This window comes from Malus domestica, chromosome 02, assembly GCF_042453785.1.
Source record: "Malus domestica chromosome 02, GDT2T_hap1".
In the NCBI taxonomy this organism is placed as follows: domain Eukaryota; kingdom Viridiplantae; phylum Streptophyta; class Magnoliopsida; order Rosales; family Rosaceae; genus Malus; species Malus domestica.
The window spans coordinates 7,145,972-7,172,427 of NC_091662.1; the positions used below are offsets into that span (position 1 = coordinate 7,145,972).

Below are 26,456 nucleotides of genomic sequence, written 5' to 3' on the forward strand. Positions count from 1 at the left end.
TTAAACTAATTTTTTGGGCCGATTTCCCCCCTACCGTTAGTTTTTAATAGATTTTATCCAAATTAACGTTAACTCTTATCATGTGCAAACCACGTAACTCTCATTTGTGAACAAAAACGTTACTTCACTATACATTCAAACACAAAAGCTATAGAATCACACATATTTGCATAGGTTTATATTATAGAAATATAAGGTTTTCAATTATTTTAAATAATGAAACGACCGAACGACCCACACATGTTGTGCACATGCTTCCATTTAACAGAAATTTGGATGGAATGAATGAAAAATTAACATCAGGGGCAAATCGGCAAAAAAATTAGTTTAAGTCCTTAATTTTCCAATTGAAAAGTTCATGATAAAATCGAAAGTTAGATAACAGTTCAGATGGCTAATCGGCAGTTTACTCAATAATTGAATATGCGGTTAAGGATATAAGTGAATCCTTACTATGCATCAGTGCATAGGAAAAAAGACCCCTTAACTTAATTTAGACCATTTACTTAATTTTTGTATGATTCAAATGCTACCAACTTCTGTATATGCAATTGCCCTCACTTCGACTATTGTTAGATATAAAGTTCTCCAACGTTTCTCTGATATTGTCGACGAGCATGGATGTCACGTACAAGATGCTTGAAAAAATGTTTCAAATAGTCTTAGGCATGGAGGGGTTACCAATATAATCGAAAGAATTATCAAAAGTGTGACACAAATTAGGTAAAATAATTAAACTAGGCACATGCATATGATAGTAATGAAAGGAAAAGATGATGGTGTATTGATGTTGAGGTTGTTTCTTGGACTCAAAGGAGATGATGAAAGATCAAGTCGGCGACATAATTGGGAACGAAAAGAGGGCGCGTGGAGGATAGTATGATAATTGGGAAGCGAAAAGAGTGAGAGAAAACTGCTGAAAAGCAGCGCGGGCGTGCGTAATTTATGCACTTTTCACGTTGGGGATCCTTCTATTAGCGCCATCTGCGGGAGATCTTTTATAGGGTCCGATGATACATTACGTGTCACTTTATAAGTTAGATGAATTTTTATATTTTAAGTTGTTTAATTTTTCAAATAAGTATCTCACAACTTGTTTAATTACAGATAATGTCTCGCCCTGTGTTCTGAGTATTCGGTTCACATCCTTCTTTTTGCTAATCCATTGATTAAAATCCTATTCATTTTTAATTTTTGATCAAGATCCTTGGATATTAATAACATCATTAATTATTTGAATAATAAAATATTTTTATTTTTAAATATATTCTTTTAGTGTGAAAAATGTTACAATTAGTATATTTATATTTATGGCTAAATTTTTTATCATATATTTATATTTTTAGTTTGTACCTATTTTTAATTTGTACCAATTTTTTTTTCATTTTTAATTTGTACCGATATATTAGTTTCTTTTTTTGCCTATATTTTTTAAAGTTTTATTTGTATTTGTACCCATGTGTATACATTCACGTGACATTGTATATTTAATCAATTATAAAAAAAATTACATATCATATATTTATGTTTTATGCCTAAACTTTGTATCATATATTTATATTTTTAGTTTGTACCCGCTTTTAATTTGCAACATTTTTAAATTTGTAGTATTTTCTTTTTAGTTTTATTTTGTACACATGTATTAATTTCTTTTAGCGCCTATATTTTTTTTAAATTCATTTGTACTCATAATTTTTTAATCTTTTATCTATACCTTAATTTATTTATAATGTACCTATTCTTCTTTATTAATATGTACCACTTTGTTATATGTGAAATGTACCAATTTTTTTGTAAAATGTAACAATTTTTTTTAACACTGTGGATACATTCTTTTTCCATTTATATTTCTTATTTTTACATAGTTTTTAAGGAAAACTAATGAAAATGATTTGAAAACTTTGAGTTTTAACGATAAGGACAAAATAAAATGTAAAGTGAATAGTATCAGGATTGACTTTTTAATGTAAAAATGTGGTTTTTCGTTAAAGTGAACAGTACCGGGAGCTTTTCGTTAAAGTTCCCCAGTATTTATCCATTTATTCAATCAAAATGTTTGAATTTTTTTATTGTAACCATTTCTAATAGTATTATAATAAGGAATTTTAAATTTATAGGATTACAAATCTCATAAAATATCAAACAATTAATGTCAAAACTATAAAGCTATAAATATATATTGTAATATAATGAGGTGTACAAAGTCAAGGGACTTTGATCAAACTTTAAATATCATTAAGGTTTTAATCAAAGAATGTTAAGAATTAAAGACCGTATCCAAAATATTCCTTGAAAAAATCTCTCTTTCTCCAAAGTATGACAGTGAGGCAGTCATGTGTTCACACTTTGTTTTGTATGTGGATAAGATTCTATTTCTGTCAGTTCTCCTCCTCTTCACTCTCATCATCTCTCTCTTTTTTTTTCTTCTTTTTTTTCTTGTCTTTATTTTTTTTATAAAGAAGTCAACTTTCGCTTGGCTTGATCGTGGCTATTCGAATAATTGCAAGTTGGAACAAGCACGGTTGTTTTTCAACGTTTCCATTTTGATGTACATACGTGATAGAAACATGCATCTACTTACCTGCTTTACTTGAATACAAACCTACATCTTGAAACCGTGTGTTTCTAACATCAAGCACAATGTAGAAATATTCTCATTCTAACATTGTCAATTAGACTCTCTTTCTATCCTAAGAAACACTAAGGTAAGTGTGGTAATCAAATTTCACCACCCTATAAGGGGGAACCAGACCCCCTCCTGAGCAAATTATACGAGCCGTTGAAATTTGATCCAACAGCTGCAATTATTATAACTTTTAGAGGGACCCCTTGTTTATAGCCGTTTGATTAAATTTCAATGGTCCGGATCCTTTGCTCAGGAGGCTCAGCCTCCTAAGCTTAGGAAGGGATCCGGTTCCCTACAAAGTAATTACATGTGAACGGGCAAGGGTGTGTTTGACGAGATTACCCTCTCACTTACATGTGGGAAACATCCACATGTTAAGCAAAGATAGCCAAGACGTCTGCTTGGACACGTATGTCGATGTCTGAATATAACTAGATCACACTCGTAATAAATTAAACGAGATAATTATATGCCATACCTAATTATGTCATGATTATTAAGAGATGCTTAGATATAATCGACTAGTTAATTTGATAAGCGAAATAGCGAGTCTCAAACCTACCAATCATAACACATCCCATGCATCAACCCTAAAAAGATAACCGGTTGAGGATGTGCATAAGAACGAGGATTCTTTGTCTTCCTAATCTATCTTCCTTTCCCTCCCCTCCAACTTTTTTTTTTCCAAACAAACAATATTATCTACACTAAAGGGGAAGAGGTGGGCTTAATCTCACAATGAGCTACCAATAAATCAGTTCAAATTCATCTTTGGCAAAAATCGAACGTAAGATCTCCCTTACAAGTGAAGATAAATATCACTAGACCATAGTAGAATGATTCCCTCCCCTCCTACTTAAATAATTATGATTAAACCACGTCGATATCTTATATTAATTTTTTTATAAAAATGATAAGACAAAAAATAATATACGAGAGAATTCTGCTCCCCCAAGAGAAGATCAAAGGTTACCTTTGATCAAAGAACATGGAAGCCTAACTGCCACGTATTATAATGAAAATTGAGAGATCCAACCACCCTTCACAGTTACGTTTCCCATTTGAAGTTGAGAATGGCTGGGAAACCCATTCCCGGTCAAAAAAAGGGCGAATAAGGCAACCAAAAAATGTAGCCGTTACTTTTCCTTTGCCACTGTTGAACGCTGCTGTGCTTTTTAGTCTTTTCCTATCTCCATTAGTCAAATAAACGACAAAATTATTTTGCATGACTCAATTTCTTGAACCTCGTGCCACCGGAAATTACGACTTTACCCTTGTCTTTTGCTTTGTTTTACTGCTTAGACATTTTTGATGACTCATCGATGGGTAAACTCTTAATTAAGCAATCTAATTAAGAAGAAATTAAAAAACCTATTTGTTTATTGATCTTGTTGAAAACCTTGCTCAATGCCGACATTGTTCAATAGGAAATATCATATCACTGAGTTAATTCTGTAAATTGCTGTCAAATGGGAGGACAGATGTTGAAGCGAGGATGCAGGCGGAGAGTGAGGGTGAGCGGAGGCTTTGCGGGCTTAGCAGATCTGCACTCCATATCACTCGATTCTCGTACAATTGTTTGTGGACAACTGTTTTTTTTATTTTTGGTCTCGGAGTTCTCTTCTTATTTTGAAAAAGAGATCAGTTGATAGTTTCGTTATAGCAGATCACCTTTTCGATAGTCAGAAAAACTTACAAAGACATTTCAGCATTCTTTGGCCACCTCGTGCGATTCGTTAGCTCTAGAAATTGAACCTAGAACATGCTGTGTGAAATACAAGCATGAAATTCGACATCAACCACTGGATCATCTGTGATGGTAAATTAAAGTAGTGTAAACAAAATCAAAGAATGTTTGCCAAAAAAAAAAAAAAACCAAAATCAAAGAGTTTCTCTTTTACGCCTCCATTGTAAACAAAATCAAAGAGTTTCTTTTTTTAGCCTTTTCTGGTCACCTCATGCGATTCACTAACATAAGGAATTGAACCCAGGATATGTTGTATGAAATATGTGTCTGAAATTCATCATCAACTACTGAGCCACCATGTAATGATAAATTAAAGTAGTGTAAACAAAATCAAAGAGTTTCTCTTTTACGCCTCCAAAGTGATAAAATTTTGGTTCTGACACTAAAAACTAGGAAAGAAAACACTCACACACAATTAAAAAAACTCTCACACAGAGAAAAAGCCCTCACGCGGTTGAACCTGACAACATTATTCATAAGTTGTTGTTAGTAATTAAAATTAAGAAAAATTAATGAAAATGATTTGAAAACTTTAAATTTTAACGATAAGGACAAAATAAATGGTAAAGTGAATAGTACCATGACTGATTTTTTTAGTATAAAAATATGATTTTTCTTTGAAATATACAGTACTAAAAACTTTTCGTTAAGGTTCCTTAAAATTAAGAAAACAATTGATGCTTGAGCATGGACCCTACCAAGTGACCGGCTTCCAGCTCTCATCCGTAGTGTCCTCATGCGTCAATTTGATCCATAGACAAATTAACCCTATAGTCAAACAATTTTGTTCCTTTCGCTAAAGTGAAAGATCTACAACACGCCCGTGAATGCTTTTACAATAATTGCATTTCGTTTTAATCTATTTAATCCTCTTTTTATTGAACAAGAGACGGATTTGTGATATTACTTTTTTACTCAATTTTTTACCTACATTTTTCTGAGGTCCAATCGGTAATATATTTTAATAATCTGGATTGTTTATCTTTTATATCATCATTCATAGATCATTTTTGTAAAAAAATTATAAATCCAAAACCACTTAGGCATTATTTATAGGCAACAAAATGGATGTGTACAATTCTACATAAAACCCTAAACAATTAATCTAACGGTTATATGATTTCAAACTTGTTGAAATATACTATAAAATGGACCCATAAAAACATGTGTAAAAATTTGTGTAAAGAAAACGATGCCATGGATCAGGCCCCTATTTTTATACAGAGATCTGATTGTTTACAAAATACAGTCTTTCCACCATCTTTCTTTTTATTGGTAGAAACCAAGGTAAAGATTGAAATTAATATCTAATTATAAAGTGAATACTATAAAGAAAGTTCCATGAACATGCCTAGGATTAGAAATATAAAACGGGTTGTTTTATTAACATCCAATATATTGTTGAATACACCCAACATACTAATACATCACATATTTGTTTTTTTAATTAAAATTTATCTTAATACACCTCACATTACTTCCAATAATATCATCACACACTACACTCTAAACATAAACTCCACATTTTGTACAGACAATCCACATTGTTCTGTGCATATTTCAAACAATTATCCTAGATATGGCGATCATCTTGGGTTTCACATGCACAGTGGAGCTCCTCGTCCCTTTCCCAGGCAATACGAGCAACCGTCGCTTTCATACTTTTCTGGACATTATGCAGAAAATAATCCTGATCCATATGGGCTTTACCCACGTAATGGATTGTTTCACCATCCTACTTTCCTTTGCTTCTATTGCTATGACAAACACGTACGGGGTTCAGAGCAATACGAGATGGTCAAGTGACCTTAATCCCCAAATGGGAAGCTTTGTTCATTTCCATCCAGATAGGGTAGTGTTAACCAGTGGTGGTTGGCCATGTCTTCCATTTTCTGGCGGTGTTCCATTTGTATATTTAATTAGATCAAAATTATCATTGCATATTAGAACTTATAAGTTATTTAAAGTGTAGGGTGTATTCAACATTGTTTTGGGGTGCTAATAAAAAAAACCATATAAAACACTGAATTTCAACGCAAATATAATTAACAAATACCAAACCTCACCTTAATCACGTAGAATCCAGCTTTAGGGCTGGTTTGGTATTGCTGTACTTTGAAAAAAACTGTTTCTGCTGTGCTGTGAGAATAAGTAGCTGTGAAATAAAGCAGCAAAATGTTTGGTAAACTTTTTTGTAAAAGTGCTTTTGAAAAAAAAAAAGCAGTATTATAGTGTTTGATAAAATTTTATGTAAAACAGTTGTAAAAAAAAACTGGTTTTTCAAAGCTGGGTTTTGCAGCTTTGTGTTTTTGGCTTTTTTTTTTTATCCAAAATTGTCAAAAAAAGCTGAAGCGGAATGTTTTTGACTTTTTTTTTAATCCAAAACTGTGAAAAAAAAAAGCTTTTTTTTTATAGCCATTTTTTCATAATCACCTCAGTACCAAACCAGGGCTTACTTCGATGATACTAAATTACTAATCCTAATTAACTATTAAACTATAACCAAAACAAAATTTTGATTATTACTGTAGGGAAATGGCATCGGAGTAATTAAACCCAAATGAATGTCGCATTCGAGATCCCCGCATGCTTATAAGCCCGACATCGGTCTCTTTCTCCTTCTACCCTCCTCTATTCCTTTCAGGCAGTCGCGGCTCCAGAGCGACTGTACTCTCTCACTCTCTCTTCATCTTCCACATTTGGATATACTAAATCTACCCAGCTCAAGCTTTTTAGCCATGGCCTCCGGGGCCTTCTGGTTCGGAGCTCTGCTCCTTCTTCTTCCATGTCTCTCAGCCATGGCGAAGCAGACTTACATTGTGCACATGAACCAACACTCCAAGCCGGAATCCTACGCGACCCACCATGACTGGTACTCCGCCAGCCTCCAGTCCCTCTCCTCCGACTCAGATTCCCTCCTTTACACCTACACCGACGCCTACCACGGCTTCGCCGCCTCCTTAGATCCGGACCAGGCCGAGCTGCTCCGCCAGTCCGACTCTGTCATTGGCGTCTACGAAGACACGGTTTACAACCTCCACACCACTCGTACCCCCGAGTTCCTGGGTCTTGATACCGAATCGGGACTCTGGGCGGGTCACTCGACCCAGGATTTGAACCAGGCATCCAACGACGTTATCATTGGAGTTCTCGACACAGGGGTCTGGCCCGAGTCCAAGAGCTTCGACGATACCGGAATGCCCGAGATCCCGACCAAGTGGCGCGGCCAGTGCGAATCTGCCCCCGATTTTGCTGCTACTCTCTGCAACAAGAAGTTAATCGGAGCTCGGAGCTTCTCCAAAGGCTATCAAATGGCCTCCGGCGGAAGCAACTTGAGAAAGCCGAAGGAAGTCGTGTCCGCTCGCGACATAGACGGTCACGGCACCCACACCTCCAGCACCGCCGCCGGGTCCCTCGTGGCCAACGCCAGCCTCCTCGGATACGCGAGCGGAACGGCTCGCGGAATGGCTCCTCACGCGCGCGTCGCCGCCTACAAGGTCTGCTGGAGCACCGGATGTTTCGGTTCGGACATTATCGCGGGAATGGATCGCGCCATCATCGACGGCGTCGACGTCTTGTCGCTCTCTCTAGGCGGTGGCTCCGCTCCTTACTACCGCGACACGATCGCGATTGGCGCGTTCACGGCTATGGAGAGGGGTATTTTCGTCTCATGCTCGGCCGGGAACAGTGGACCCACTGAGGCCTCGTTGGCCAACACAGCCCCATGGATCATGACCGTTGGAGCCGGAACCTTGGATCGGGATTTCCCGGCTTACGCTTTGCTAGGAAACAAACTCCGGTTCACCGGCGTCTCTCTTTACAGCGGCACCGGAATGGGAAACAAACCGGTCCAGTTGGTTTACAATAAGGGGTCCAACGGCTCTAGTAACTTGTGCCTACCCGGTTCGCTCAACCCGGATTTGGTGCGTGGGAAAGTGGTGATGTGCGACCGAGGCGTCAACGCACGTGTCGAGAAAGGTGGCGTCGTGCGCGCAGCTGGTGGGATTGGGATGATAATCGCCAACACCGCCGCCAGCGGTGAGGAGTTGGTGGCTGACAGTCACTTGCTACCAGCTGTCGCCGTCGGAAGAAAAGTCGGTGATCAAATCAGGGCATACGCTCAGCACGATCCCAATCCTACGGCTGTTATTACCTTCGGCGGGACCGTGTTGAATGTACGGCCGTCACCGGTCGTGGCGGCGTTTAGTTCACGGGGGCCCAATACTGTGAACCCCCAGATCTTGAAGCCGGACGTGATTGGTCCAGGTGTCAACATTTTGGCAGCGTGGTCGGAGGCGATCGGGCCCACCGGGCTTGAGGAGGACAAAAGGAAGAGCCAGTTCAACATCATGTCAGGTAACGGCTAGTTTGTTAACAGTGATTTGATCATGACCGTTGACGATGTTGACCTATTTGAAGTTGACTCGACCTCTCTGATTTTGTTGCAGGTACATCAATGTCATGCCCACACATTAGTGGGCTTGCCGCACTGCTCAAGGCGGCCCATCCAGAATGGAGCCCAAGCGCTGTGAAATCTGCCCTAATGACCACAGCTTACACCCATGACAACACCAACTCCCCTCTCCGAGACGCGGCCGACGGCACGCTTTCTAACCCGTGGGCGCACGGCTCCGGCCATGTCGACCCCTCGAAGGCGCTCTCCCCGGGCCTGGTTTACGACACCACCGCCGAGGACTACATTGCATTTTTGTGCTCATTGGAGTACACCAATGAGCATGTCCAAGCCATTGTCAAGAGGCCCAATGTTACTTGTGCGAGAAAGTATTCGGACCCCGGCCAGCTCAACTACCCTTCCTTCTCAATCGTGTTCGGGAGCAAAAACAAAAGGGTTGTGAGGTACACCCGGGAATTGACGAATGTCGGCGCAGCCGGCTCTGTATACAGAGCCTCCGTGACCAGTCCTTCGACGGTGAGGACCATCGTGAAGCCCACAAGGCTCGTGTTCAACAATGTAGGAGAGAAGCAGAAGTACACGGTCACATTTGTGGCTTTGCCGGGTGCAGATAAAACAGCAAGGTCGGAGTTTGGGTCAATTGTGTGGGCAAACCCACAACACCAAGTCAAAAGCCCGGTTACTTTTGCATGGACGCAGTTGATAGACTAAGAATTCCGGTTTTTTCTGCTGTTGGGCCAGAAAGTGCTTTTGGTTTTGGGTTGAATTTGGGTGGGAGTTCATAAGTGAACTGCTGGAAATTCGTTTACCGGCGAAAACTAATGTAATAGAATCAAAATATGACTTACCGATGTTTAATTTGCATAGTGGAGTTTGCTTGCATATATAATCTTGTTCCAAATTGCATCAATCCATTTTGTTTAGAGATCACCGATGCGTAAGCAAGTTAAAAATACCTTCCACATTAGTTCATGCGCGTTTAATTCTCATATATAGGAATCAGACTGCTTGAGTTTGACTCGTAAGTTTCCCCGCCCGCTATGGAAATCTTGACTGTTATCGGATTTGACGCTAGTCAATCATGTAGCTCGAGAGTTTCACATACATAAGACCTACCTTGCGTACAAAGGTACAAATTTTTGTATTGAAAACCATTGTCGATCATTTAGGTCGAGAGTTTCTCATACATAACTGTTTCTTCATAGCTCACCTCACATAATATTTGCATAATTTAGACTAAAAAGCAAAAACAAAGCTTCCACAGTGATGGCATAAATACTAAAAACATATACTACAAGGGTTGCAACAGGTTATTCTACAACAGCAACACGGTCGTACCTTCGGACATTTAGGGCAAGAGCATTTCCATTTGCAACAATTTGCGCAGGAGCAATCGGGACATGAACAGGACGGGAAAATGCAACAGTTTGCGCAAGAGCAATCGGGACATGAACAGGATGGAAAAATGCAACAATTTCTGCTGCATGAAATATTTTTGCAGCACTTGGAGCGGGGACATGAGCAGCAACATCGCCACTTTGGTAGCGGACAGCAGGCACATGGATTACAGTTACACAGACCGCAGTCACAGCAGCGTGGCATTTCTAGGTGGAGAGAGCACCCGTCGCAGCAGCAACAGCAAATCCATGAGCAGCTGAAACAGGGCATTCCGCTGTAGCACAAACAAGCTTATGTCACATTCGGAACAATTCAACTTTTCTAATACTGCTATCGAATGTAGAAGTCCATTAACGTTAATGTAAAGCACAACAAAACTCAAAAGGTTCTACTGCATCTTAAATGTTAGAAGTCTTTGCAATATTGACGGAAGGATGCTCGGTGCTCAGCATATACTAATTCAAGATCACCCAAAGTATTAGTAGTCAACATCCTTTAATGTTTCTAAAATGTCAACACAGATTTTCTTATTGCAGTCACTGTACAGTATAAACCGATTTTCATCTTATAAAAAGCAAATAAACTTTGGAATGCAAAACTCGTAAACTAACATAATTCTTTAAGACGAAGAGAAAATGGTACCATAGCCATTTCCAGAAGCGGCATGACCTGCGTTTCTTTCTATTCCTGTTTAAAAGAGAGAAAATCTAATGATCATATACACATAAGGTGCACTAAACTTTACATTGTGACATTGTTCTTACGTAGGTATTAACGGATCTGGGTTTGCAACCACAAAATCAACAACCCTGCAAAATAGTAATGTTCAATCTACTGTCAATTGACGAACACGACATTTAAAGAGAATCACCACCTCGCCATGAAATGACTAAAGCAAACAAATTTAGTAGGTTTTCAGTTTGACTTCTTATAGTTCAAATTTTGAGAACTACGTGCTACAAAAGGTAATGGATAAAGTGACACACTCTTTGCAGCATCTGGAAGCAGGTTGAAGCCGTTCAACAGATTTTAGTTCCTCCTGCGAACAAACAAGGTAATTGTTTAACTTCCACAAAAACCAAATACGAAGAATCAATTAAACAGAAATGACACATTAAGTAATATCTTTTCTGTTTGGAAACTATGACATGATTGATTAAAGGCGCATTTCCGTTGGGGATCCGTTGGAGCAGGACTTCAATTATCGAAAGTACCTTTGGTTCAAATAGACATCAAGTTGTTTACGACCACACAAAATTCAACTATTCAGTTGAAAGCTACCACATCAGCATTGAAAGATGAGAGATGAACCGTTTTGAGCTCAAGTTGGAAACATCTTAAATGTCTCCAATGCCTCGAGTTAATCTAATCCGATCGAGTTACATACGGATCTCGTATGAACCCAAAGACCATCCCTATCTATTGGTCCGACAAACTACTTTGGTATTATTATCTGATATGTTAAAAGATAAACAGGGTACCATATGAAGTCAATGAAAACCTGCCAACACTATCGATTGTACGAAGTGACAGGACAAACAGAATACCACCAATTCCAATTCACTATCACTCATTCAAGTTTGATCTCCGGTTGAAGATTATGCAAAACCGGTAAGAATAGTTCACGGAGTTCATCCTCCACGCCGGTGGGGTTTGCGCTGCTAAACGAAGTTAATTAGAGTCACCTGTATAATATGATTAACCAAAACTTACTAAACCAAGCAAACAGAGGAGTATTATTCATTGGATCGACTACATTGAGTTCCGAAACTTTCGAGTTAATTAGTCCTTAAAACGGAACAACATTGAAATGGTTTGTAGTAAATCAGGATCACTCTCCACCAAATAACTTGAACTGATCATTTCCAAGTTAATTAACTTTAAATTAAGTGTTAAACCAGCATATTGTCTAGCTTTATGAGCACAGCCTCAAAGGAAGATTTTCTTAATCATGATCTTGTTGTTCACAAAAATGGAAGTCCCACCTTTGCACTTTTCACAGAATTAAGCTAATGAAATTAAATAAAAGTTAAGCTTTTTCCAGTCCAATTAACTAAAAGATTAGATTCTTAATCCAAGAATGATTTACAAAAACAAAGACAAACAGGACTTGAAAATTTTTAATTACGAACTTCAACCCAATGATAATTGCACTCAAAGTTTTGATTTTTCAACTCAAAGGAGATTTAAATTAATTAATTAACAAAAAGTAAGAAAAATTACAGTTACCTCAAGAAAACCAATTTCCCTCTCGAGCATCTGAACCCGGGCTGTTTCTCTGCGCTTCCCATACAAATCAGGATACTGCGGCGGCGACTTTGGGCGTGGCGGTGGCAGAGACGGCACAGAAGCAGAGCTACCAGAAGGAGCTGCCATTCCAAATAGTAACCAAATCCCAGTTGCTAAATCACCTAAAACTCAGACCCCAAATGAAGAAAACGACAGCGGAGATTACAGAGAGAAAAGCAGTAGCAGTATTGGTGCTGATAGAAGCACTGCAGTTGCAGCTATTGGTAATTACAAAAAAAAAAAAAGCTCATCAATCAAAAGCATTCAGCAGAAAAGCACTTATGAAACGGCAAAGCAAATGATGGTAGGTGTAGAAATGAAATGGTAGAAAGCAGTAATTAGGGGCTCTGACAGGGATAAAAAGAGACGTTGCACGGTGCATAAATGCTCTGCAAACAGAAGAGGGGATTAATGGGGGAGTGTAAAGATTTAAACTTTATCAAAACATAATTAAAAGGGCATTAATATTAACTAGAATTACAAAAAGGGGTCGCCATTAATTGAAAATTCTCACAACTCACAGGGCTCAATGGAGTGATTCGAGTGAATGAATGTTTTTCAAAAAAGATGGGTTTTTGGGTTTTGATTTGTTTTGTTTTCCTTCTCGAGGCACATCTAATCTGTGTTTTGTTTGCATGTTTTGGTAATTGCAGAGATAATTAATTAATTAACCCAATAAATAAATAAATTAATCAGTTAATAATGGCAATGGTAATAGTAAAGACGGCAGTGCAAAAAGCCTGCAACTGCAAGTGTCTCTCTGTAGTCTGTACGAACACATTTGTCAAAGTTGAGAGCTTTTGAGTGAGATTTTTGGAGTTGGATTTATAGAAAAACAAGTAAAAACTCAAGCTTTTTGTATGATTGTGGGTTTTTTATAAATTAAAAATAAATAAATTGGTCCAATTTGCATTATTTTTAGTGTGAAGGGGTGAGTGAGTTGCAGGATTTGCAGAGGAAGAAGCGAAAAGCACGATGGGGAAGTACCTCAGACCGCACGTGACCACTGCGTAGGAAAGAGAAAAGGCGGGGAAATCAGAGGTGTTTGGGCAAATCAGAGCCCTTGGACAAATCAGCCCTGACTCTGAGAATAACTAACCATCTGGGTAAAATATCATGTCAATTTTACCTTTGCCCTTACCTAGCTGCTATACTGATGTTTCGTGCCAAAAATTTAACCTTATGGGAAGAGGAATTTACACACATTGTTGTAGTATTAGTATAAGACATTACGTACTCGTGTTATGAAAGTTGTACCATCATCAACTTTTATCTTAATTTTTAGGTGAAGCAGTAGTTTTTCATATAGTTTTTGAAGTTTCAATTTTGGCATAGTTAATTTACTTTTGTAAATTTGGTAGTTTCAATCATTAACTTCGTTGAACTGAAGTAGAAATATTTGACATGGCTATACATGCATACTGGGTATTCATGTACCTAAAACGACAATCCAAATTCGTAAAAAACCATGAACATTCTTATTTATTCACGTGTTATCTTCACTTTTCTCTTATTGATTTGTGTCCACGCAAGTGACGCTTTCTTGTAAAATCAACGCACTTTAAATGTCAAAATTGCCAATGCACATTGCTGCCACGTTAGGTTTCATTCGTAAGTCACCAAACTATTGATTTTTCAATAATTGCAAAAGTAAACAAACTACATATTCACAATTGTCAAAATTAAAACTACATGGACTAAATGCTAAGAGTAATGCTATTTCGACATATAAACTGACATGGAATATTAAAAAAAAATTATATTGAGAGAAATATAAAAGCTAACAAGTTATTTTCTCACTGAGGAATTGAGGAAAGAAGTTGGATAGAGAAATTTGAGCGAAGTGAGTAATTTTTGTTGAAATAGGTTTGAAATAGAGAAGATGCTGAAAAAGGCATACGCAATCTCATAAAAAGTCGCTTTTAAAAGAGACGTTTTCTATTTTAGAAATGGCCAAAACAACGTCGTTTTGGTCAGGGTTTGAATAAGAAGAAAATAAATAAAATAAAGCTCAATCTTCTTCCACGCTTTCACCGCCGTTTCACGTTGCGGCTACTATCATGGGCAACTGCATACCACCAAATCCATACTACCGATTCACCGCTCATCGTACTTGTTAAGCACTCTCTAATACAGGTAGTCCCATATACCATGATAGGGTCACATTTCAATTGAAAATTCTCTCAACAAGAGTGTCCAAACAAGTTGTCCTTTTGGGTTTGAACTTTGGGGGTAACCTTTTTACTGCATCTTACAAACAAAATGACATTGATAATAGTCCTCTTTTACCCTCAGTCCCGCTTTTGAGAACTTTTTCATGTACTGGGGAAATATTCTTGCACCAAGATCCTTCCCATAATTTAATTTCTACCCCCCAAACCCAAGGCGTTGTCTCCTACTCCCTGCAATGTCGTTTTTGTCAGGTTCAGCGATCAGAGATTTAATCTCAATTATGCCAATTCTCTTGTGCGGATCACCCTTTGCAGAACAACATGGCGGACCAAGTTGTTCCGTTGGATTCGATCTGGATGGCTTACAATAAAACTACTCTCATCGGTGGAATTGGTTCATCAATGACCCGTTAATTAATGGGCAGATTTTGAATAAAATGTAATATAAGTTGAAAATTTTATGTACAATAGGAGAACAATCAGAAAATATTTCGAAAGTTGCAATGGGATCGTTGCTGGGTGCTCGTCGTTTTTATGCAAAAAGAGCTTGAGAAAAGTTGTATAAAATGAATCATAAGATGTCACGTGACACCTTATAAAAATTCGTATAAAATGATCATATAAAAATTCAAAAAAAAATCACAATGTGCTAGTTGCCAGAAGTCCTTGAACAATGCTTACCGAGAAATGAGCATAAAACCTTGATTACGAGTTGAAATCTAATAGGAGAACTTCACAAATGCTACATTGGGTACTTAGTGTTTGTCATGTAACGTGACACACTTGTACAAATTTCATGATTTGTTATATGCTACACTTGTACAAGTTTTTGGTTGTATATTGTTATGCTTGTCTATAAAGCAATGTTGTAAAAATCGGCCGAGGCGGCCGCCTAGGTGCTGGGTGGTGGAGCCCCGCCCCAATTTTGGGCATGGAGTTTGGAAAAATCGGCTGGAAGCTAGGCGGCACCTAGGCAGAGAGCTATGCAGCACCTAGGCGGTCCAAGACGGTTTTTTATATATATATTTTTATTAATTGTGTGCTTTATTCTTTTTTTTGTTTCATGGTGGTATACTTATGGAAATGGTGTACCTAATTTGCCAATGATGGATTTACTACAAGTTCATCCAATAGTGAAACGAATTGGAGCACTTTTGAGGAGATCCATACAAAGAAAAGAAATAAACTAGATACAACAAGGTTAAATAATTTAGTCTATGTCTAATCCAATACAAGGATCATGATTCATGAACAAGAATAATTTAGTCTATCATCCAAATCCTCCTCATTATGATTATATGCTTACTATTTTTTAAATATTGAACTTTTTGGATGTATATAATTTGTGTATTCTTCTACTTCAATTTTTGCATTTTATCATTCTTTTATTATCCATACAAGTATAATTTTTTTTAGGTATAAATAGATACTTATTTACAAGATATATAATAAATTTACATAAATCCGCCTAGACGCTATGCCCCTGCCCGTCGCCCGACTAGCGTCTAGCGATTTTTAGAACCTTACTATAAAGTCAATCATTTAATACCATTTACGAATGTTAATTTGATTTACTGTTTCAATTAGTGCTTATGTCTTTACCTTTCATATACTTTCATAACTAATCAGATTTAGTCATAAACATTCATAACATGTATCAATACGACATAACCCACTGCAAAACCAAACTATAGCACACAATTCAACACTGCCATAACAAATGACACATTCTAAATCACACAAGTTAACATACATTAGGATAAAACATCATTCAGTTGGACATATTACTCTACAAATAAAAATATTAGCCACCATAAATACCTTTACAAACCGTGCTTAATGGATCATTGAGCATATATTCGTAAAAAGCATCAAGTTTATTAAAATTTTTGTGACAGCCCGTCCCTAATTTTAAGAATTTTTAAAGTTTTAATAAAGGATTTTACAAAAATGCCCTTCGAGGCACGCACATCATTCGAGGTTAATCGTTGTGTCGTGCCATCTAAGATTTGTTTTCTTGACATATCCTCGTCGTTACGGACGTGTGGGCGCAGACGGTTCGTGATTTGGAGTTATATCGAAGAAGTTATTAACGTTTGAAATTTGGAATTTTAAGGAATTATAACTTTAGTAAAATATAGAAATTCTTTTATGAAATTGGACGGCCCAGATTTATTGATGAATGAAATGGATGGCTGGGATGAGGGAAAGGTTTTTGGTGTGTGTATGTGTATGAGAAGAAGAAACAGAAAACAGAAAAGAAGAAGAGACTGGGCAGAAATGCCCAATCGGAGAAGAAGAAGGTGAGAGCAAACCAGAAGAAGGGAGAGGAAGAAGCTGACCAATCAGGGGACGGAAAGGAGGGAAAGGAGGGAGAGTGGTGCGCGGGGGAACAGGAGGAATGGGTCACCCTTGACCCGCGCGACCCAAGCTTCCAAATCGGCGGGTTTTCGCCATTTCCGTCCAAATTTCCGACGAATTGAGTCAAGGTACCACTCCTAATCATCATCTAGGCCTTCCCTCTTTACGTTTCACCCCAAGAATCATTGAATTTCGTTGTGATTTCGCGAAGAACACCCCTACGGGTGCCGCGACCCTTTTGTTTAAATTCTCCAAATTTTGAAATGTTTTCTTTCAATTACTAACACCGTTAGCATTCCTTTAGGACCTAGAACAAAGCCCAAGAGGTAATTGAGGCGTTGGAACAAGTTTGAAGGTCGAATTGGAAACACCCAAATTCTAGGGTTCTTCACGGTTTTGGTGAAATTGAAGCACTTCCAGGCCAAATTGGCCTTGGTCTCAGGTATGAAAGTTGTTCTACTCATTGAGATCTTCAAATCTGCAAATTTTGGTAATTTTTGGAAATAGTTGAATTTTCCGGCGAGCCGGGGGCGGCCAACCGCCACCCGCGGCGGCCCGCGCGGCGGCGCGTGGCCAATGGCCGCCAATGTCATTATTAGCTTGTGATTAAGGTTCTAGGTTCTGTTTTGATAATTGATGGACGTAAATTGAATAATTGAACCTAAGTTGGTTACGATTCGGGGTTAGGTGAAAATGTGAATTGACGATCCGACCGTTGGATCGTCATCAAACTTTGATACGTTGTAATACGTAATATTTGAGGATTATAGGAACTTACGGATTGGGAATCCGATTTACGGATATTCCGGAATTGGAATTGTAAGTTCATAAAATAGAATGTTAACCGTCACTTAGTTTTGGAAATTGACGGAGATCCGACCGTTGGATGGTAACGAAATTTTAGGATGTTGTCCTAGAGGTATATTGTGGACCTCTGGAAGTTTCGGATTTGAAATCTGAATTGCAGATCATCCGGATCGAACTACGTAGTGACGTGTCTTCTATAAGTTATGTATTCTATCGGCAGGATTTCTGAGGTTGGGTTTGATTATTGTTCTAGGTGCTAATCTTCATGACGCCTTGATGTGTGGTGCGAGGGAGTTGTTGAGCGAACTCCAGGTGAGTGGGCAGTTTTGTTTTCGTATTACCTTTATACTATAAATTTTTCCCAGAAGACGAATTTATACGAAATTATGTTTTGAAAATGCCATGCATAGAATTATTTGGAAAATGTGAATTTCATATGAGTTATATGATTGATATATGATGCATACATGTTGCATGGTGCTGTGGAGGCACAGGTAAGTCAGGTGAGTTCATTATTCATTTAATTGATTGTTGATAAGATGTTTCAAGCTCATAACCTGCACCCTAGGTGTTAGTGCTTATTTTATTCACCACACCGCACGCTCGCCTTGGATCCAAGTAGGTGGATGTCGTACAGACCATGTGAGGGTTCCGACATGCTAGTCGTATAGATCACTAGGCGTGATTCCGACTAGTGGGTGATCTTAGTTATGCGCGCTGATGATATGATGAGAGAAGCACTAGAGCGTATTTTTACACCTTTCATCGTACAGACTACCTTACGTAGTTCCGAGTGATGTGCAGAGTAGGGCCGTATAGGTCACTGTGGTGACTCCGGCTTAGTGAGATATTGAGCTATTGAATTAATCGTATAGGACCAACTGCAGGGTCTCCGATTGATTCCTTATTTCACCTGATTTATATTTTGATTTATGGCATGGCATGTTTTTCTTGAAAAATGTTAAAGATTTGGGATTCAAGTTTTGAGATTTCATATGGTTATATATATATATTTTTCTGAAAAGTGTTAAAGGTTTGAGATTTGAGATTTTTGCTTATATATATGTTTATACATATGCTATTTTCTGGGAAAGTATACAGGTTTTACGGTGAGGGGTTAGAAATATTTTAAATGAAAAGTTTTCGAAAAACTTTGTTTTACTGACCCACTCAATTTTGTTTTGCGCCCCTCCAGGTTCAAGTTAGCAGAGCTTTGGTGGCCACGAGGAATCCAACGGTGTTATGACAGAATTCACAAAAGTAGGACTCACCCTCGGGTGTGTCATCTTAGTAATTGGAAATTTTTTTTTAAAGCTTCTGAACTATGTAAATGGTTACGTCACTCTCACGTGACGGCCAGCACGCCCTCCTTCGGGACGGGGTGTGTCAGTTGGTATCAGAGCCTAGGTTGCAATTCTGGACATCTTGAGAATTTCCTAGTGTCTTCTGTCAGAACTATACCGCCTCATAGCGAGCCACGTAGTTCGGATGAGCCTAAATTCCCTGATATAGTAGTTTGGGGGGAAATTATTGTCACTATGATTCAGTCTATTATCTAAAGGAACCTTTGAGACTGATTATAAGTTAAATTTGAATACAGACTTGCCTTGTTTCCATTCGGATGTTGTTACTAATCCGGTCGAGGTGTTATGTCGTTTTTGGCGGGATAATAAGAAGAAGTGACGTTCTTTGGCGACCACAATCCATTGTACTTTTTACCAGGAGTTTACGAGATGTTGTTGGGCTTTGAGGACTTTGAGAATATGATCAGCGAGAGTAAAGAAGAATAAGAAAAGAATGGTAATTAGAGGAAAGGTGAGAAAGTTAAAGATCCGTCATATCAAGGACGTCGAAAGACTCAGAGCTTCAAAAGAAGTGAAGTTAGAACTAATTCTTCCAACTGAGGTTTTAGTGCCACTGGTCCGAGGCGAAGTGATAGATTTACGGGTGATCCCAGATCTTAAAGACAAGGTGACTCGAGTAAGGGAAATGTACCTTTGTGCCATAGGTATAATATTAGACACTTTGGAGAGTGTGGGAATCAGTGAATGTGTTCATGTGGACGGATGGGACATAGAGGTATGAATTGTCCCTGGAATCAGTTGTTACCCAATAGTCTTCCTTAACATATCACTTGGAAATATTGACGAGTAAGTCGTACAGGTCACTATATGTGACTCCGACTTATGTGCTAGCATGGATGGTCGAGTTGTAGACTCAGTCGTACAGGTCATTCTAGCTGACTCCGGCTGATATATTTCTTATTATGGTCGATGTTGCCAAAGAAAGTAATGTTGGAGCACGATCGAGGCGTATTTATGTATTTCTAAGGAAGAACAAGATGATAATATTACACCCCTCAGGAATTGTTACTTAGTTATCGAGACAACAATGAGTTATTTGTATTGCGGGCTGCAGACCGTAATATTTATAACTTATTTGTTGGATTCGTTAAGTAAGTAAACAAGTAAGGCACTTTATGTTGATTTGGTTTATTAAGGGTGTCCAGTGATGGTGAAAAATGTCATGTCAGTGAATTTTATTCCGTTGGATATTATAGATTTTGAGGTGATTATTTTTTGCACCAGTGGGTGCAGTATAATTGTGTCAAGCTAGATTGCTATGGGGAATCAGTTAATTTTTGTTGACCTGGATGACCAGAGGTTACTTTTGGGGGTAAGTAAAGTGGAGTGAGTTATGCCATTATTCATGTTGAGAGAGCAAAGAAGATTGTTATCAAAAGGCTGCCAAGATATTGAGTTCATATGGTGCTAAATGATGTTGATCCTAATAGTATGAAAGATGTAAAGATGGTTAGACATTTTCTTGGTGTATTCCCAGATGACTTACCTAGATTGCCGCCAGGCAGAGATGTGGGTTCCATTATTGAATTGTTTTTAGGTACAAATCCTATGTTAGAAATTGGTTCAGGTTGAGTTAAAAGTTCCATTCAACTTATTATATCACATTGGAAAAGCTCCGGTTTATTTGTGAGGAAGAAAGTGGACATTAAGGCTAGGCATTGATATTAGGTAATTGAATCGGGTAACGATTGAGAGCTGTTATCCATTGTTGTGTATTGATGATTATTTGATCAGCTCTGAGGCGCCTGGGTACTTTCTGAGATTGACTTGAGGTCTGAATGATATTAGTTGAAGATTAACAGTGGGGATGTCCATAAGACTGAATCCAGGACTCGTTATGGTCATTTCAAGTTGGGATGCCATACAGAGTGACGAATGCACCTGCTACTTTTATGAGCTTACTGAAGGAAGTATTCCAGTGATATCTAGATCGATTTGTTGTTGTTGCCATTGACGAGATTGATAAGATTAGAGCAGTGCATGCTAGATATTTAAAGTTGGTGTTGCAAAGATTGAAGGAACGTTGATGTATGCTAAGTTTAGCAAATGCTAATGTTGGATAAATTAATTATATCTACTTAAGGTATTCAAGTGGATTCTTAAAAGAGTAGCAACGATTGAGAATTTGGAACAATTGCGAACCGTGACTGAGGTTCAGAGTTTTCTCGGATTAGCAGGATATTGTCGATAGTTCGTCCAAGATTTTAATTATTGCTTCGCCCTTGGCGAGATTGATGAGAAAAGAGGTTAGTTTGAGTGGGATGAAAAATTGTGAGTAGAGCTTCAGCAAGTAAAGTATTCCCTCACTCATGCATCTGTTTTCGCACTCCCAAACGATAGTGGTAATTACGTGGTCTATAGTAATACTTCTTTGAATGTTCTTGAATGCGCGTTGATGCAGCATGGTAGGATGATTGCCTATGCTTCATGGCCATTGGGATCTCATAAGATGAATTACCCTAATTATAATTTGGAATTAGCAGCTATCATCTTTGCTTTGAGAATTTGGAGACATTGTCTTTATGGGAAGAAAAGTGCATGATTGTTACAAATCAAAAGAGTACCCAATATCTGTTTATTCAGAGGTATCTTAATCTTAGGCAACAAAGGTGGAATGAGTTGCTTAGTGATTATGATTGTGTGACGAGGGTGGTCAAGCTAATGTTGTGGCTGATGCATTTAGTAGGAAGACCCCAGTGAGAATTAATGCTTGGTATGCTTGCTATGTTCATCTTCTTGTGGATTTGAAATCTACTGGAGTAAAGTTGAGTATCAAAAATCGAGAAGAAGCCTTACTTGCTAATTTCTAAGTTGGACCCATTTGGTAGATCGTACTCGATACTCAAGCGTTTGACGAAGAAATTCAAGAATTTATTTAAAGTAAGGAATAACGGGATAAAGAAGGACCTTAGAGTTAGAGAATCAGATGGCAAGCTTATGCAAGGGAACAAAGTGTTTATGCCTAATGGTGTGGAATTAAATAAAGCAATTTTGACGATGTACATTATTCCACTTCTACAATGCATCCCAAAAGTACTAAGATTTATCATACCATTCGTTCATGTACTATTGACGGGTATGAAAAGAGGAATGGCGAAGTATGTTAGTAGGCGTATCATCAGTCATCAGGTTAAAGCAGAAAGAAATAAGTCTTTTGGAATAATGTAGTCATTTCTCATTCCACGGCGGAAATGGGAGAATATTACTATGGATTTCATGGACAAGCTTCCTCGTATACCAAATAGTTAGGTTGGAGTTTGAATAATAATTGATTGACTTGTGACGTCAGCGCATGTTACTTCAGTATGAGAACATCAACCTTTCCAGATAAGCGCAACAGTTATTTATTTGTTTTATGGAAAAAGGAGATTGGGATCTGTTAAACTTCTTGGGTATGTTGGTTCCTTCAGTTTGTTCCCTAGAGTAACGCCATAAGGCCGTGGAAAGCTATGTCTTGTGTTTCGAAATTGTTAGAATTGGGGACGGATGATATTCAAGACTCTGAGTTTGGTGAAAATTTATGGAGGAATCTTTCAGTGGAAGAAACTACTTGAAAGTCAAAGAATCGAATGAGAGAGATGTGTTTCGGGCTGTTTCATGGATATTGATGGATTGTAAAGATTGTGTAAATTTCGAGGACGAAATTTCTGTAAGGTGGGTAGATTGTGACAGCCCGTCCCTAATTTTAAGAATTTTTAAAGTTTTAATAAAGGATTTTACAAAAATGCCCTTCGAGGCACGCACATCATTCGAGGTTAATCGTTGTGTCGTGCCATCTAAGATTTGTTTTCTTGACATATCCTCGTCGTTACGGACGTGTGGGCGCAGACGGTTCGTGATTTGGAGTTATATCGAAGAAGTTATTAACGTTTGAAATTTGGAATTTTAAGGAATTATAACTTTAGTAAAATATAGAAATTCTTTTATGAAATTGGACGGCCCAGATTTATTGATGAATGAAATGGATGGCTGGGATGAGGGAAAGGTTTTTGGTGTGTGTATGTGTATGAGAAGAAGAAACAGAAAACAGAAAAGAAGAAGAGACTGGGCAGAAATGCCCAATCGGAGAAGAAGAAGGTGAGAGCAAACCAGAAGAAGGGAGAGGAAGAAGCTGACCAATCAGGGGACGGAAAGGAGGGAAAGGAGGGAGAGTGGTGCGCGGGGGAACAGGAGGAATGGGTCACCCTTGACCCGCGCGACCCAAGCTTCCAAATCGGCGGGTTTTCGCCATTTCCGTCCAAATTTCCGACGAATTGAGTCAAGGTACCACTCCTAATCATCATCTAGGCCTTCCCTCTTTACGTTTCACCCCAAGAATCATTGAATTTCGTTGTGATTTCGCGAAGAACACCCCTACGGGTGCCGCGACCCTTTTGTTTAAATTCTCCAAATTTTGAAATGTTTTCTTTCAATTACTAACACCTTTAGCATTCCTTTAGGACCTAGAACAAAGCCCAAGAGGTAATTGAGGCGTTGGAACAAGTTTGAAGGTCGAATTGGAAACACCCAAATTCTAGGGTTCTTCACGGTTTTGGTGAAATTGAAGCACTTCCAGGCCAAATTGGCCTTGGTCTCAGGTATGAAAGTTGTTCTACTCATTGAGATCTTCAAATCTGCAAATTTTGGTAATTTTTGGAAATAGTTGAATTTTCCGGCGAGCCGGGGGCGGCCAACCGCCACCCGCGGCGGCCCGCGCGGCGGCGCGTGGCCAATGGCCGCCAATGTCATTATTAGCTTGTGATTAAGGTTCTAGGTTCTGTTTTGATAATTGATGGACGTAAATTGAATAATTGAACCTAAGTTGGTTACGATTCGGGGTTAGGTGAAAATGTGAATTGACGATCCGACCGTTGGATCGTCATCAAACTTTGATACGTTGTAATACGTAATATTTGAGGATTATAGGAACTTACGGATTGGGAATCCGATTTACGGATATTCCGGAATTGGAATTGTAAGTTCATAAAATAGAATGTTAACCGTCACTTAGTTTTGGAAATTGACGGAGATCCGACCGTTGGATGGTAACGAAATTTTAGGATGTTGTCCTAGAGGTATATTGTGGACCTCTGGAAGTTTCGGATTTGAAATCTGAATTGCAGATCATCCGGATCGAACTACGTAGTGACGTGTCTTCTATAAGTTATGTATTCTATCGGCAGGATTTCTGAGGTTGGGTTTGATTATTGTTCTAGGTGCTAATCTTCATGACGCCTTGATGTGTGGTGCGAGGGAGTTGTTGAGCGAACTCCAGGTGAGTGGGCAGTTTTGTTTTCGTATTACCTTTATACTATAAATTTTTCCCAGAAGATGAATTTATACGAAATTATGTTTTGAAAATGCCATGCATAGAATTATTTGGAAAATGTGAATTTCATATGAGTTATATGATTGATATATGATGCATACATGTTGCATGGTGCTGTGGAGGCACAGGTAAGTCAGGTGAGTTCATTATTCATTTAATTGATTGTTGATAAGATGTTTCAAGCTCATAACCTGCACCCTAGGTGTTAGTGCTTATTTTATTCACCACACCGCACGCTCGCCTTGGATCCAAGTAGGTGGATGTCGTACAGACCATGTGAGGGTTCCGACATGCTAGTCGTATAGATCACTAGGCGTGATTCCGACTAGTGGGTGATCTTAGTTATGCGCGCTGATGATATGATGAGAGAAGCACTAGAGCGTATTTTTACACCTTTCATCGTACAGACTACCTTACGTAGTTCCGAGTGATGTGCAGAGTAGGGCCGTATAGGTCACTGTGGTGACTCCGGCTTAGTGAGATATTGAGCTATTGAATTAATCGTATAGGACCAACTGCAGGGTCTCCGATTGATTCCTTATTTCACCTGATTTATATTTTGATTTATGGCATGGCATGTTTTTCTTGAAAAATGTTAAAGATTTGGGATTCAAGTTTTGAGATTTCATATGGTTATATATATATATTTTTCTGAAAAGTGTTAAAGGTTTGAGATTTGAGATTTTTGCTTATATATATGTTTATACATATGCTATTTTCTGGGAAAGTATACAGGTTTTACGGTGAGGGGTTAGAAATATTTTAAATGAAAAGTTTTCGAAAAACTTTGTTTTACTGACCCACTCAATTTTGTTTTGCGCCCCTCCAGGTTCAAGTTAGCAGAGCTTTGGTGGCCACGAGGAATCCAACGGTGTTCTGACAGAATTCACAAAAGTAGGACTCACCCTCGGGTGTGTCATCTTAGTAATTGGAAATTTTTTTTTAAAGCTTCTGAACTATGTAAATGGTTACGTCACTCTCACGTGACGGCCAGCACGCCCTCCTTCGGGACGGGGTGTGTCAATTTTAGTTTATATGACAAAGTACAAAAAATATATAAATTTATATGAAATTTAAATAAAAATATAAAATCCTATGCCTCCTCTTACAATAATTTGCCAATTTGGTACCAAAGCTTGACTTTCTTGTTCAAAAAATTGCATATATAAACTTGTTGAGTCATGGAGTATATGCTCCAATAATTGAATCCTAATACATGTCCATATAAGGTTGATTATTATTTATAGTTGATCTGAATCGTTGATCAAGTTGATTCTTCTAAATAAATTAAAAAGTGTTGGTAACTTGATACTTTTGTGAATACATATAGTTTTTTTTTTAATTAATAAAAGGGGGACAACTAATGCCAAGTCACGGTTATGCCCCGTAATCCATCATTTATCACTGGACCACCAGCTCGTGGTTGTGAATGCATATAGTTTAATTTTGCATTTGATATATTAAACTGTAAACATGTATCATATTTAAATGGATAAATTACATTTTACCACCTCAGGTTTGAGATCTATTGCAACCATACACAACATCTTCAAAACATTTCACTTTCATACCTCAAGTACTATTTTATTTCAATATAATACATTCATTAAATTTTCCATCCATTGATCCGTTAAGAGTTGACGTGGCTGCCAAATTTGCGTCACGTGGAAGAAAAAAAATTTATACCTTAAAAATAGGGTAAAAGACTGTTTACTACATTCATGTTTCGTGGTTTTCAACATTTAGTACATCAAGTTTTTTTAATCTCAGATTCATACCTAAAGTGTAAATTTTGGGACAATCTCATACATCTGTTAGCCAAACTGTTAAATCTGCCGTTAATTGTGACGTGGCGCTCATGTGGACAATGACTGAGCGCCATATTTCATCCACGTTTTTTTTTTTCTTTTTGTTTTATTTATTTATTTTTTCTTTTCTTCTTTCTTCTTCTTCCTTCTTCTTCTTCCTCTG

General features: G+C 38.2%; 2 protein-coding genes and 2 long non-coding RNA genes across 8 annotated transcripts; 3 read left to right on the top strand and 1 right to left on the bottom strand.

Annotated features, from left to right (window-relative positions):
• The first annotated feature begins 6,971 nt into the window (after nt 1–6,971).
• On the top strand, nt 6,972–9,676 carry LOC103451183 (subtilisin-like protease SBT1.8). Its single transcript, XM_008390624.4, has 2 exons — nt 6,972–8,729; nt 8,822–9,676. Exons 1-2 carry the CDS (start codon nt 7,112–7,114, stop codon nt 9,496–9,498), a joined length of 2,295 nt encoding a protein of 764 aa, XP_008388846.2. The 5' UTR covers nt 6,972–7,111; the 3' UTR covers nt 9,499–9,676.
• Nucleotides 9,677–9,904: 228 nt separating this feature from the next.
• LOC103451193 (guanine nucleotide-binding protein subunit gamma 3-like) lies at nt 9,905–13,471 on the bottom strand. The gene is made up of 5 exons (XM_008390629.3): nt 12,415–13,471; nt 11,172–11,224; nt 10,950–10,994; nt 10,828–10,872; nt 9,905–10,459 (listed from the first exon to the last, which is right to left on the bottom strand). Exons 1-5 carry the CDS (start codon nt 12,559–12,561, stop codon nt 10,066–10,068), a joined length of 684 nt encoding a protein of 227 aa, XP_008388851.2. The 5' UTR covers nt 12,562–13,471; the 3' UTR covers nt 9,905–10,065.
• Nucleotides 13,472–16,902: 3,431 nt separating this feature from the next.
• LOC139192478 (uncharacterized) lies at nt 16,903–19,429 on the top strand. 3 transcript variants are annotated; one of them, XR_011576656.1, is made up of 4 exons: nt 16,903–17,134; nt 17,311–17,448; nt 18,067–18,125; nt 19,009–19,429. It is a non-coding gene; the product is annotated as an uncharacterized lncRNA (long non-coding RNA). The 3 variants fall into 3 exon arrangements; XR_011576658.1 differs by having other exon boundaries at nt 18,034–18,125; nt 19,009–19,268; XR_011576660.1 differs by lacking the exon at nt 18,067–18,125 and having other exon boundaries at nt 19,009–19,126.
• Nucleotides 19,430–23,183: 3,754 nt separating this feature from the next.
• LOC139192477 (uncharacterized) lies at nt 23,184–25,586 on the top strand. Of its 3 annotated transcripts, none has more exons than XR_011576652.1 (4): nt 23,184–23,440; nt 23,617–23,754; nt 24,340–24,431; nt 25,315–25,586. It is a non-coding gene; the product is annotated as an uncharacterized lncRNA (long non-coding RNA). The 3 variants fall into 3 exon arrangements; XR_011576651.1 differs by having other exon boundaries at nt 23,190–23,440; nt 24,373–24,431; XR_011576653.1 differs by lacking the exon at nt 24,340–24,431 and having other exon boundaries at nt 23,207–23,440.
• Nucleotides 25,587–26,456: the final 870 nt, after the last annotated feature.

What these genes read in the sequence shown, in the direction of transcription:
- LOC103451193 (XM_008390629.3), bottom strand. Translation starts at nt 12,561, where the DNA reads ATGGCAGCTCCTTCTGGTAGCTCTGCTTCTGTGCCGTCTCTGCCACCG. An exon ending in GCTTCCAGATGCTGCAAAGA is followed by an intron (nt 10,995 to 11,171) that starts GTGTGTCACTTT and finishes ACTATTTTGCAG; the next exon opens with GGTTGTTGATTTTGTGGTTG. An exon ending in CGCTTCTGGAAATGGCTATG is followed by an intron (nt 10,460 to 10,827) that starts GTACCATTTTCT and finishes TTTGTGCTACAG; the next exon opens with CGGAATGCCCTGTTTCAGCT.
- LOC103451183 (XM_008390624.4), top strand. Translation starts at nt 7,112, where the DNA reads ATGGCCTCCGGGGCCTTCTGGTTCGGAGCTCTGCTCCTTCTTCTTCCA. An exon ending in CCAGTTCAACATCATGTCAG is followed by an intron (nt 8,730 to 8,821) that starts GTAACGGCTAGT and finishes ATTTTGTTGCAG; the next exon opens with GTACATCAATGTCATGCCCA.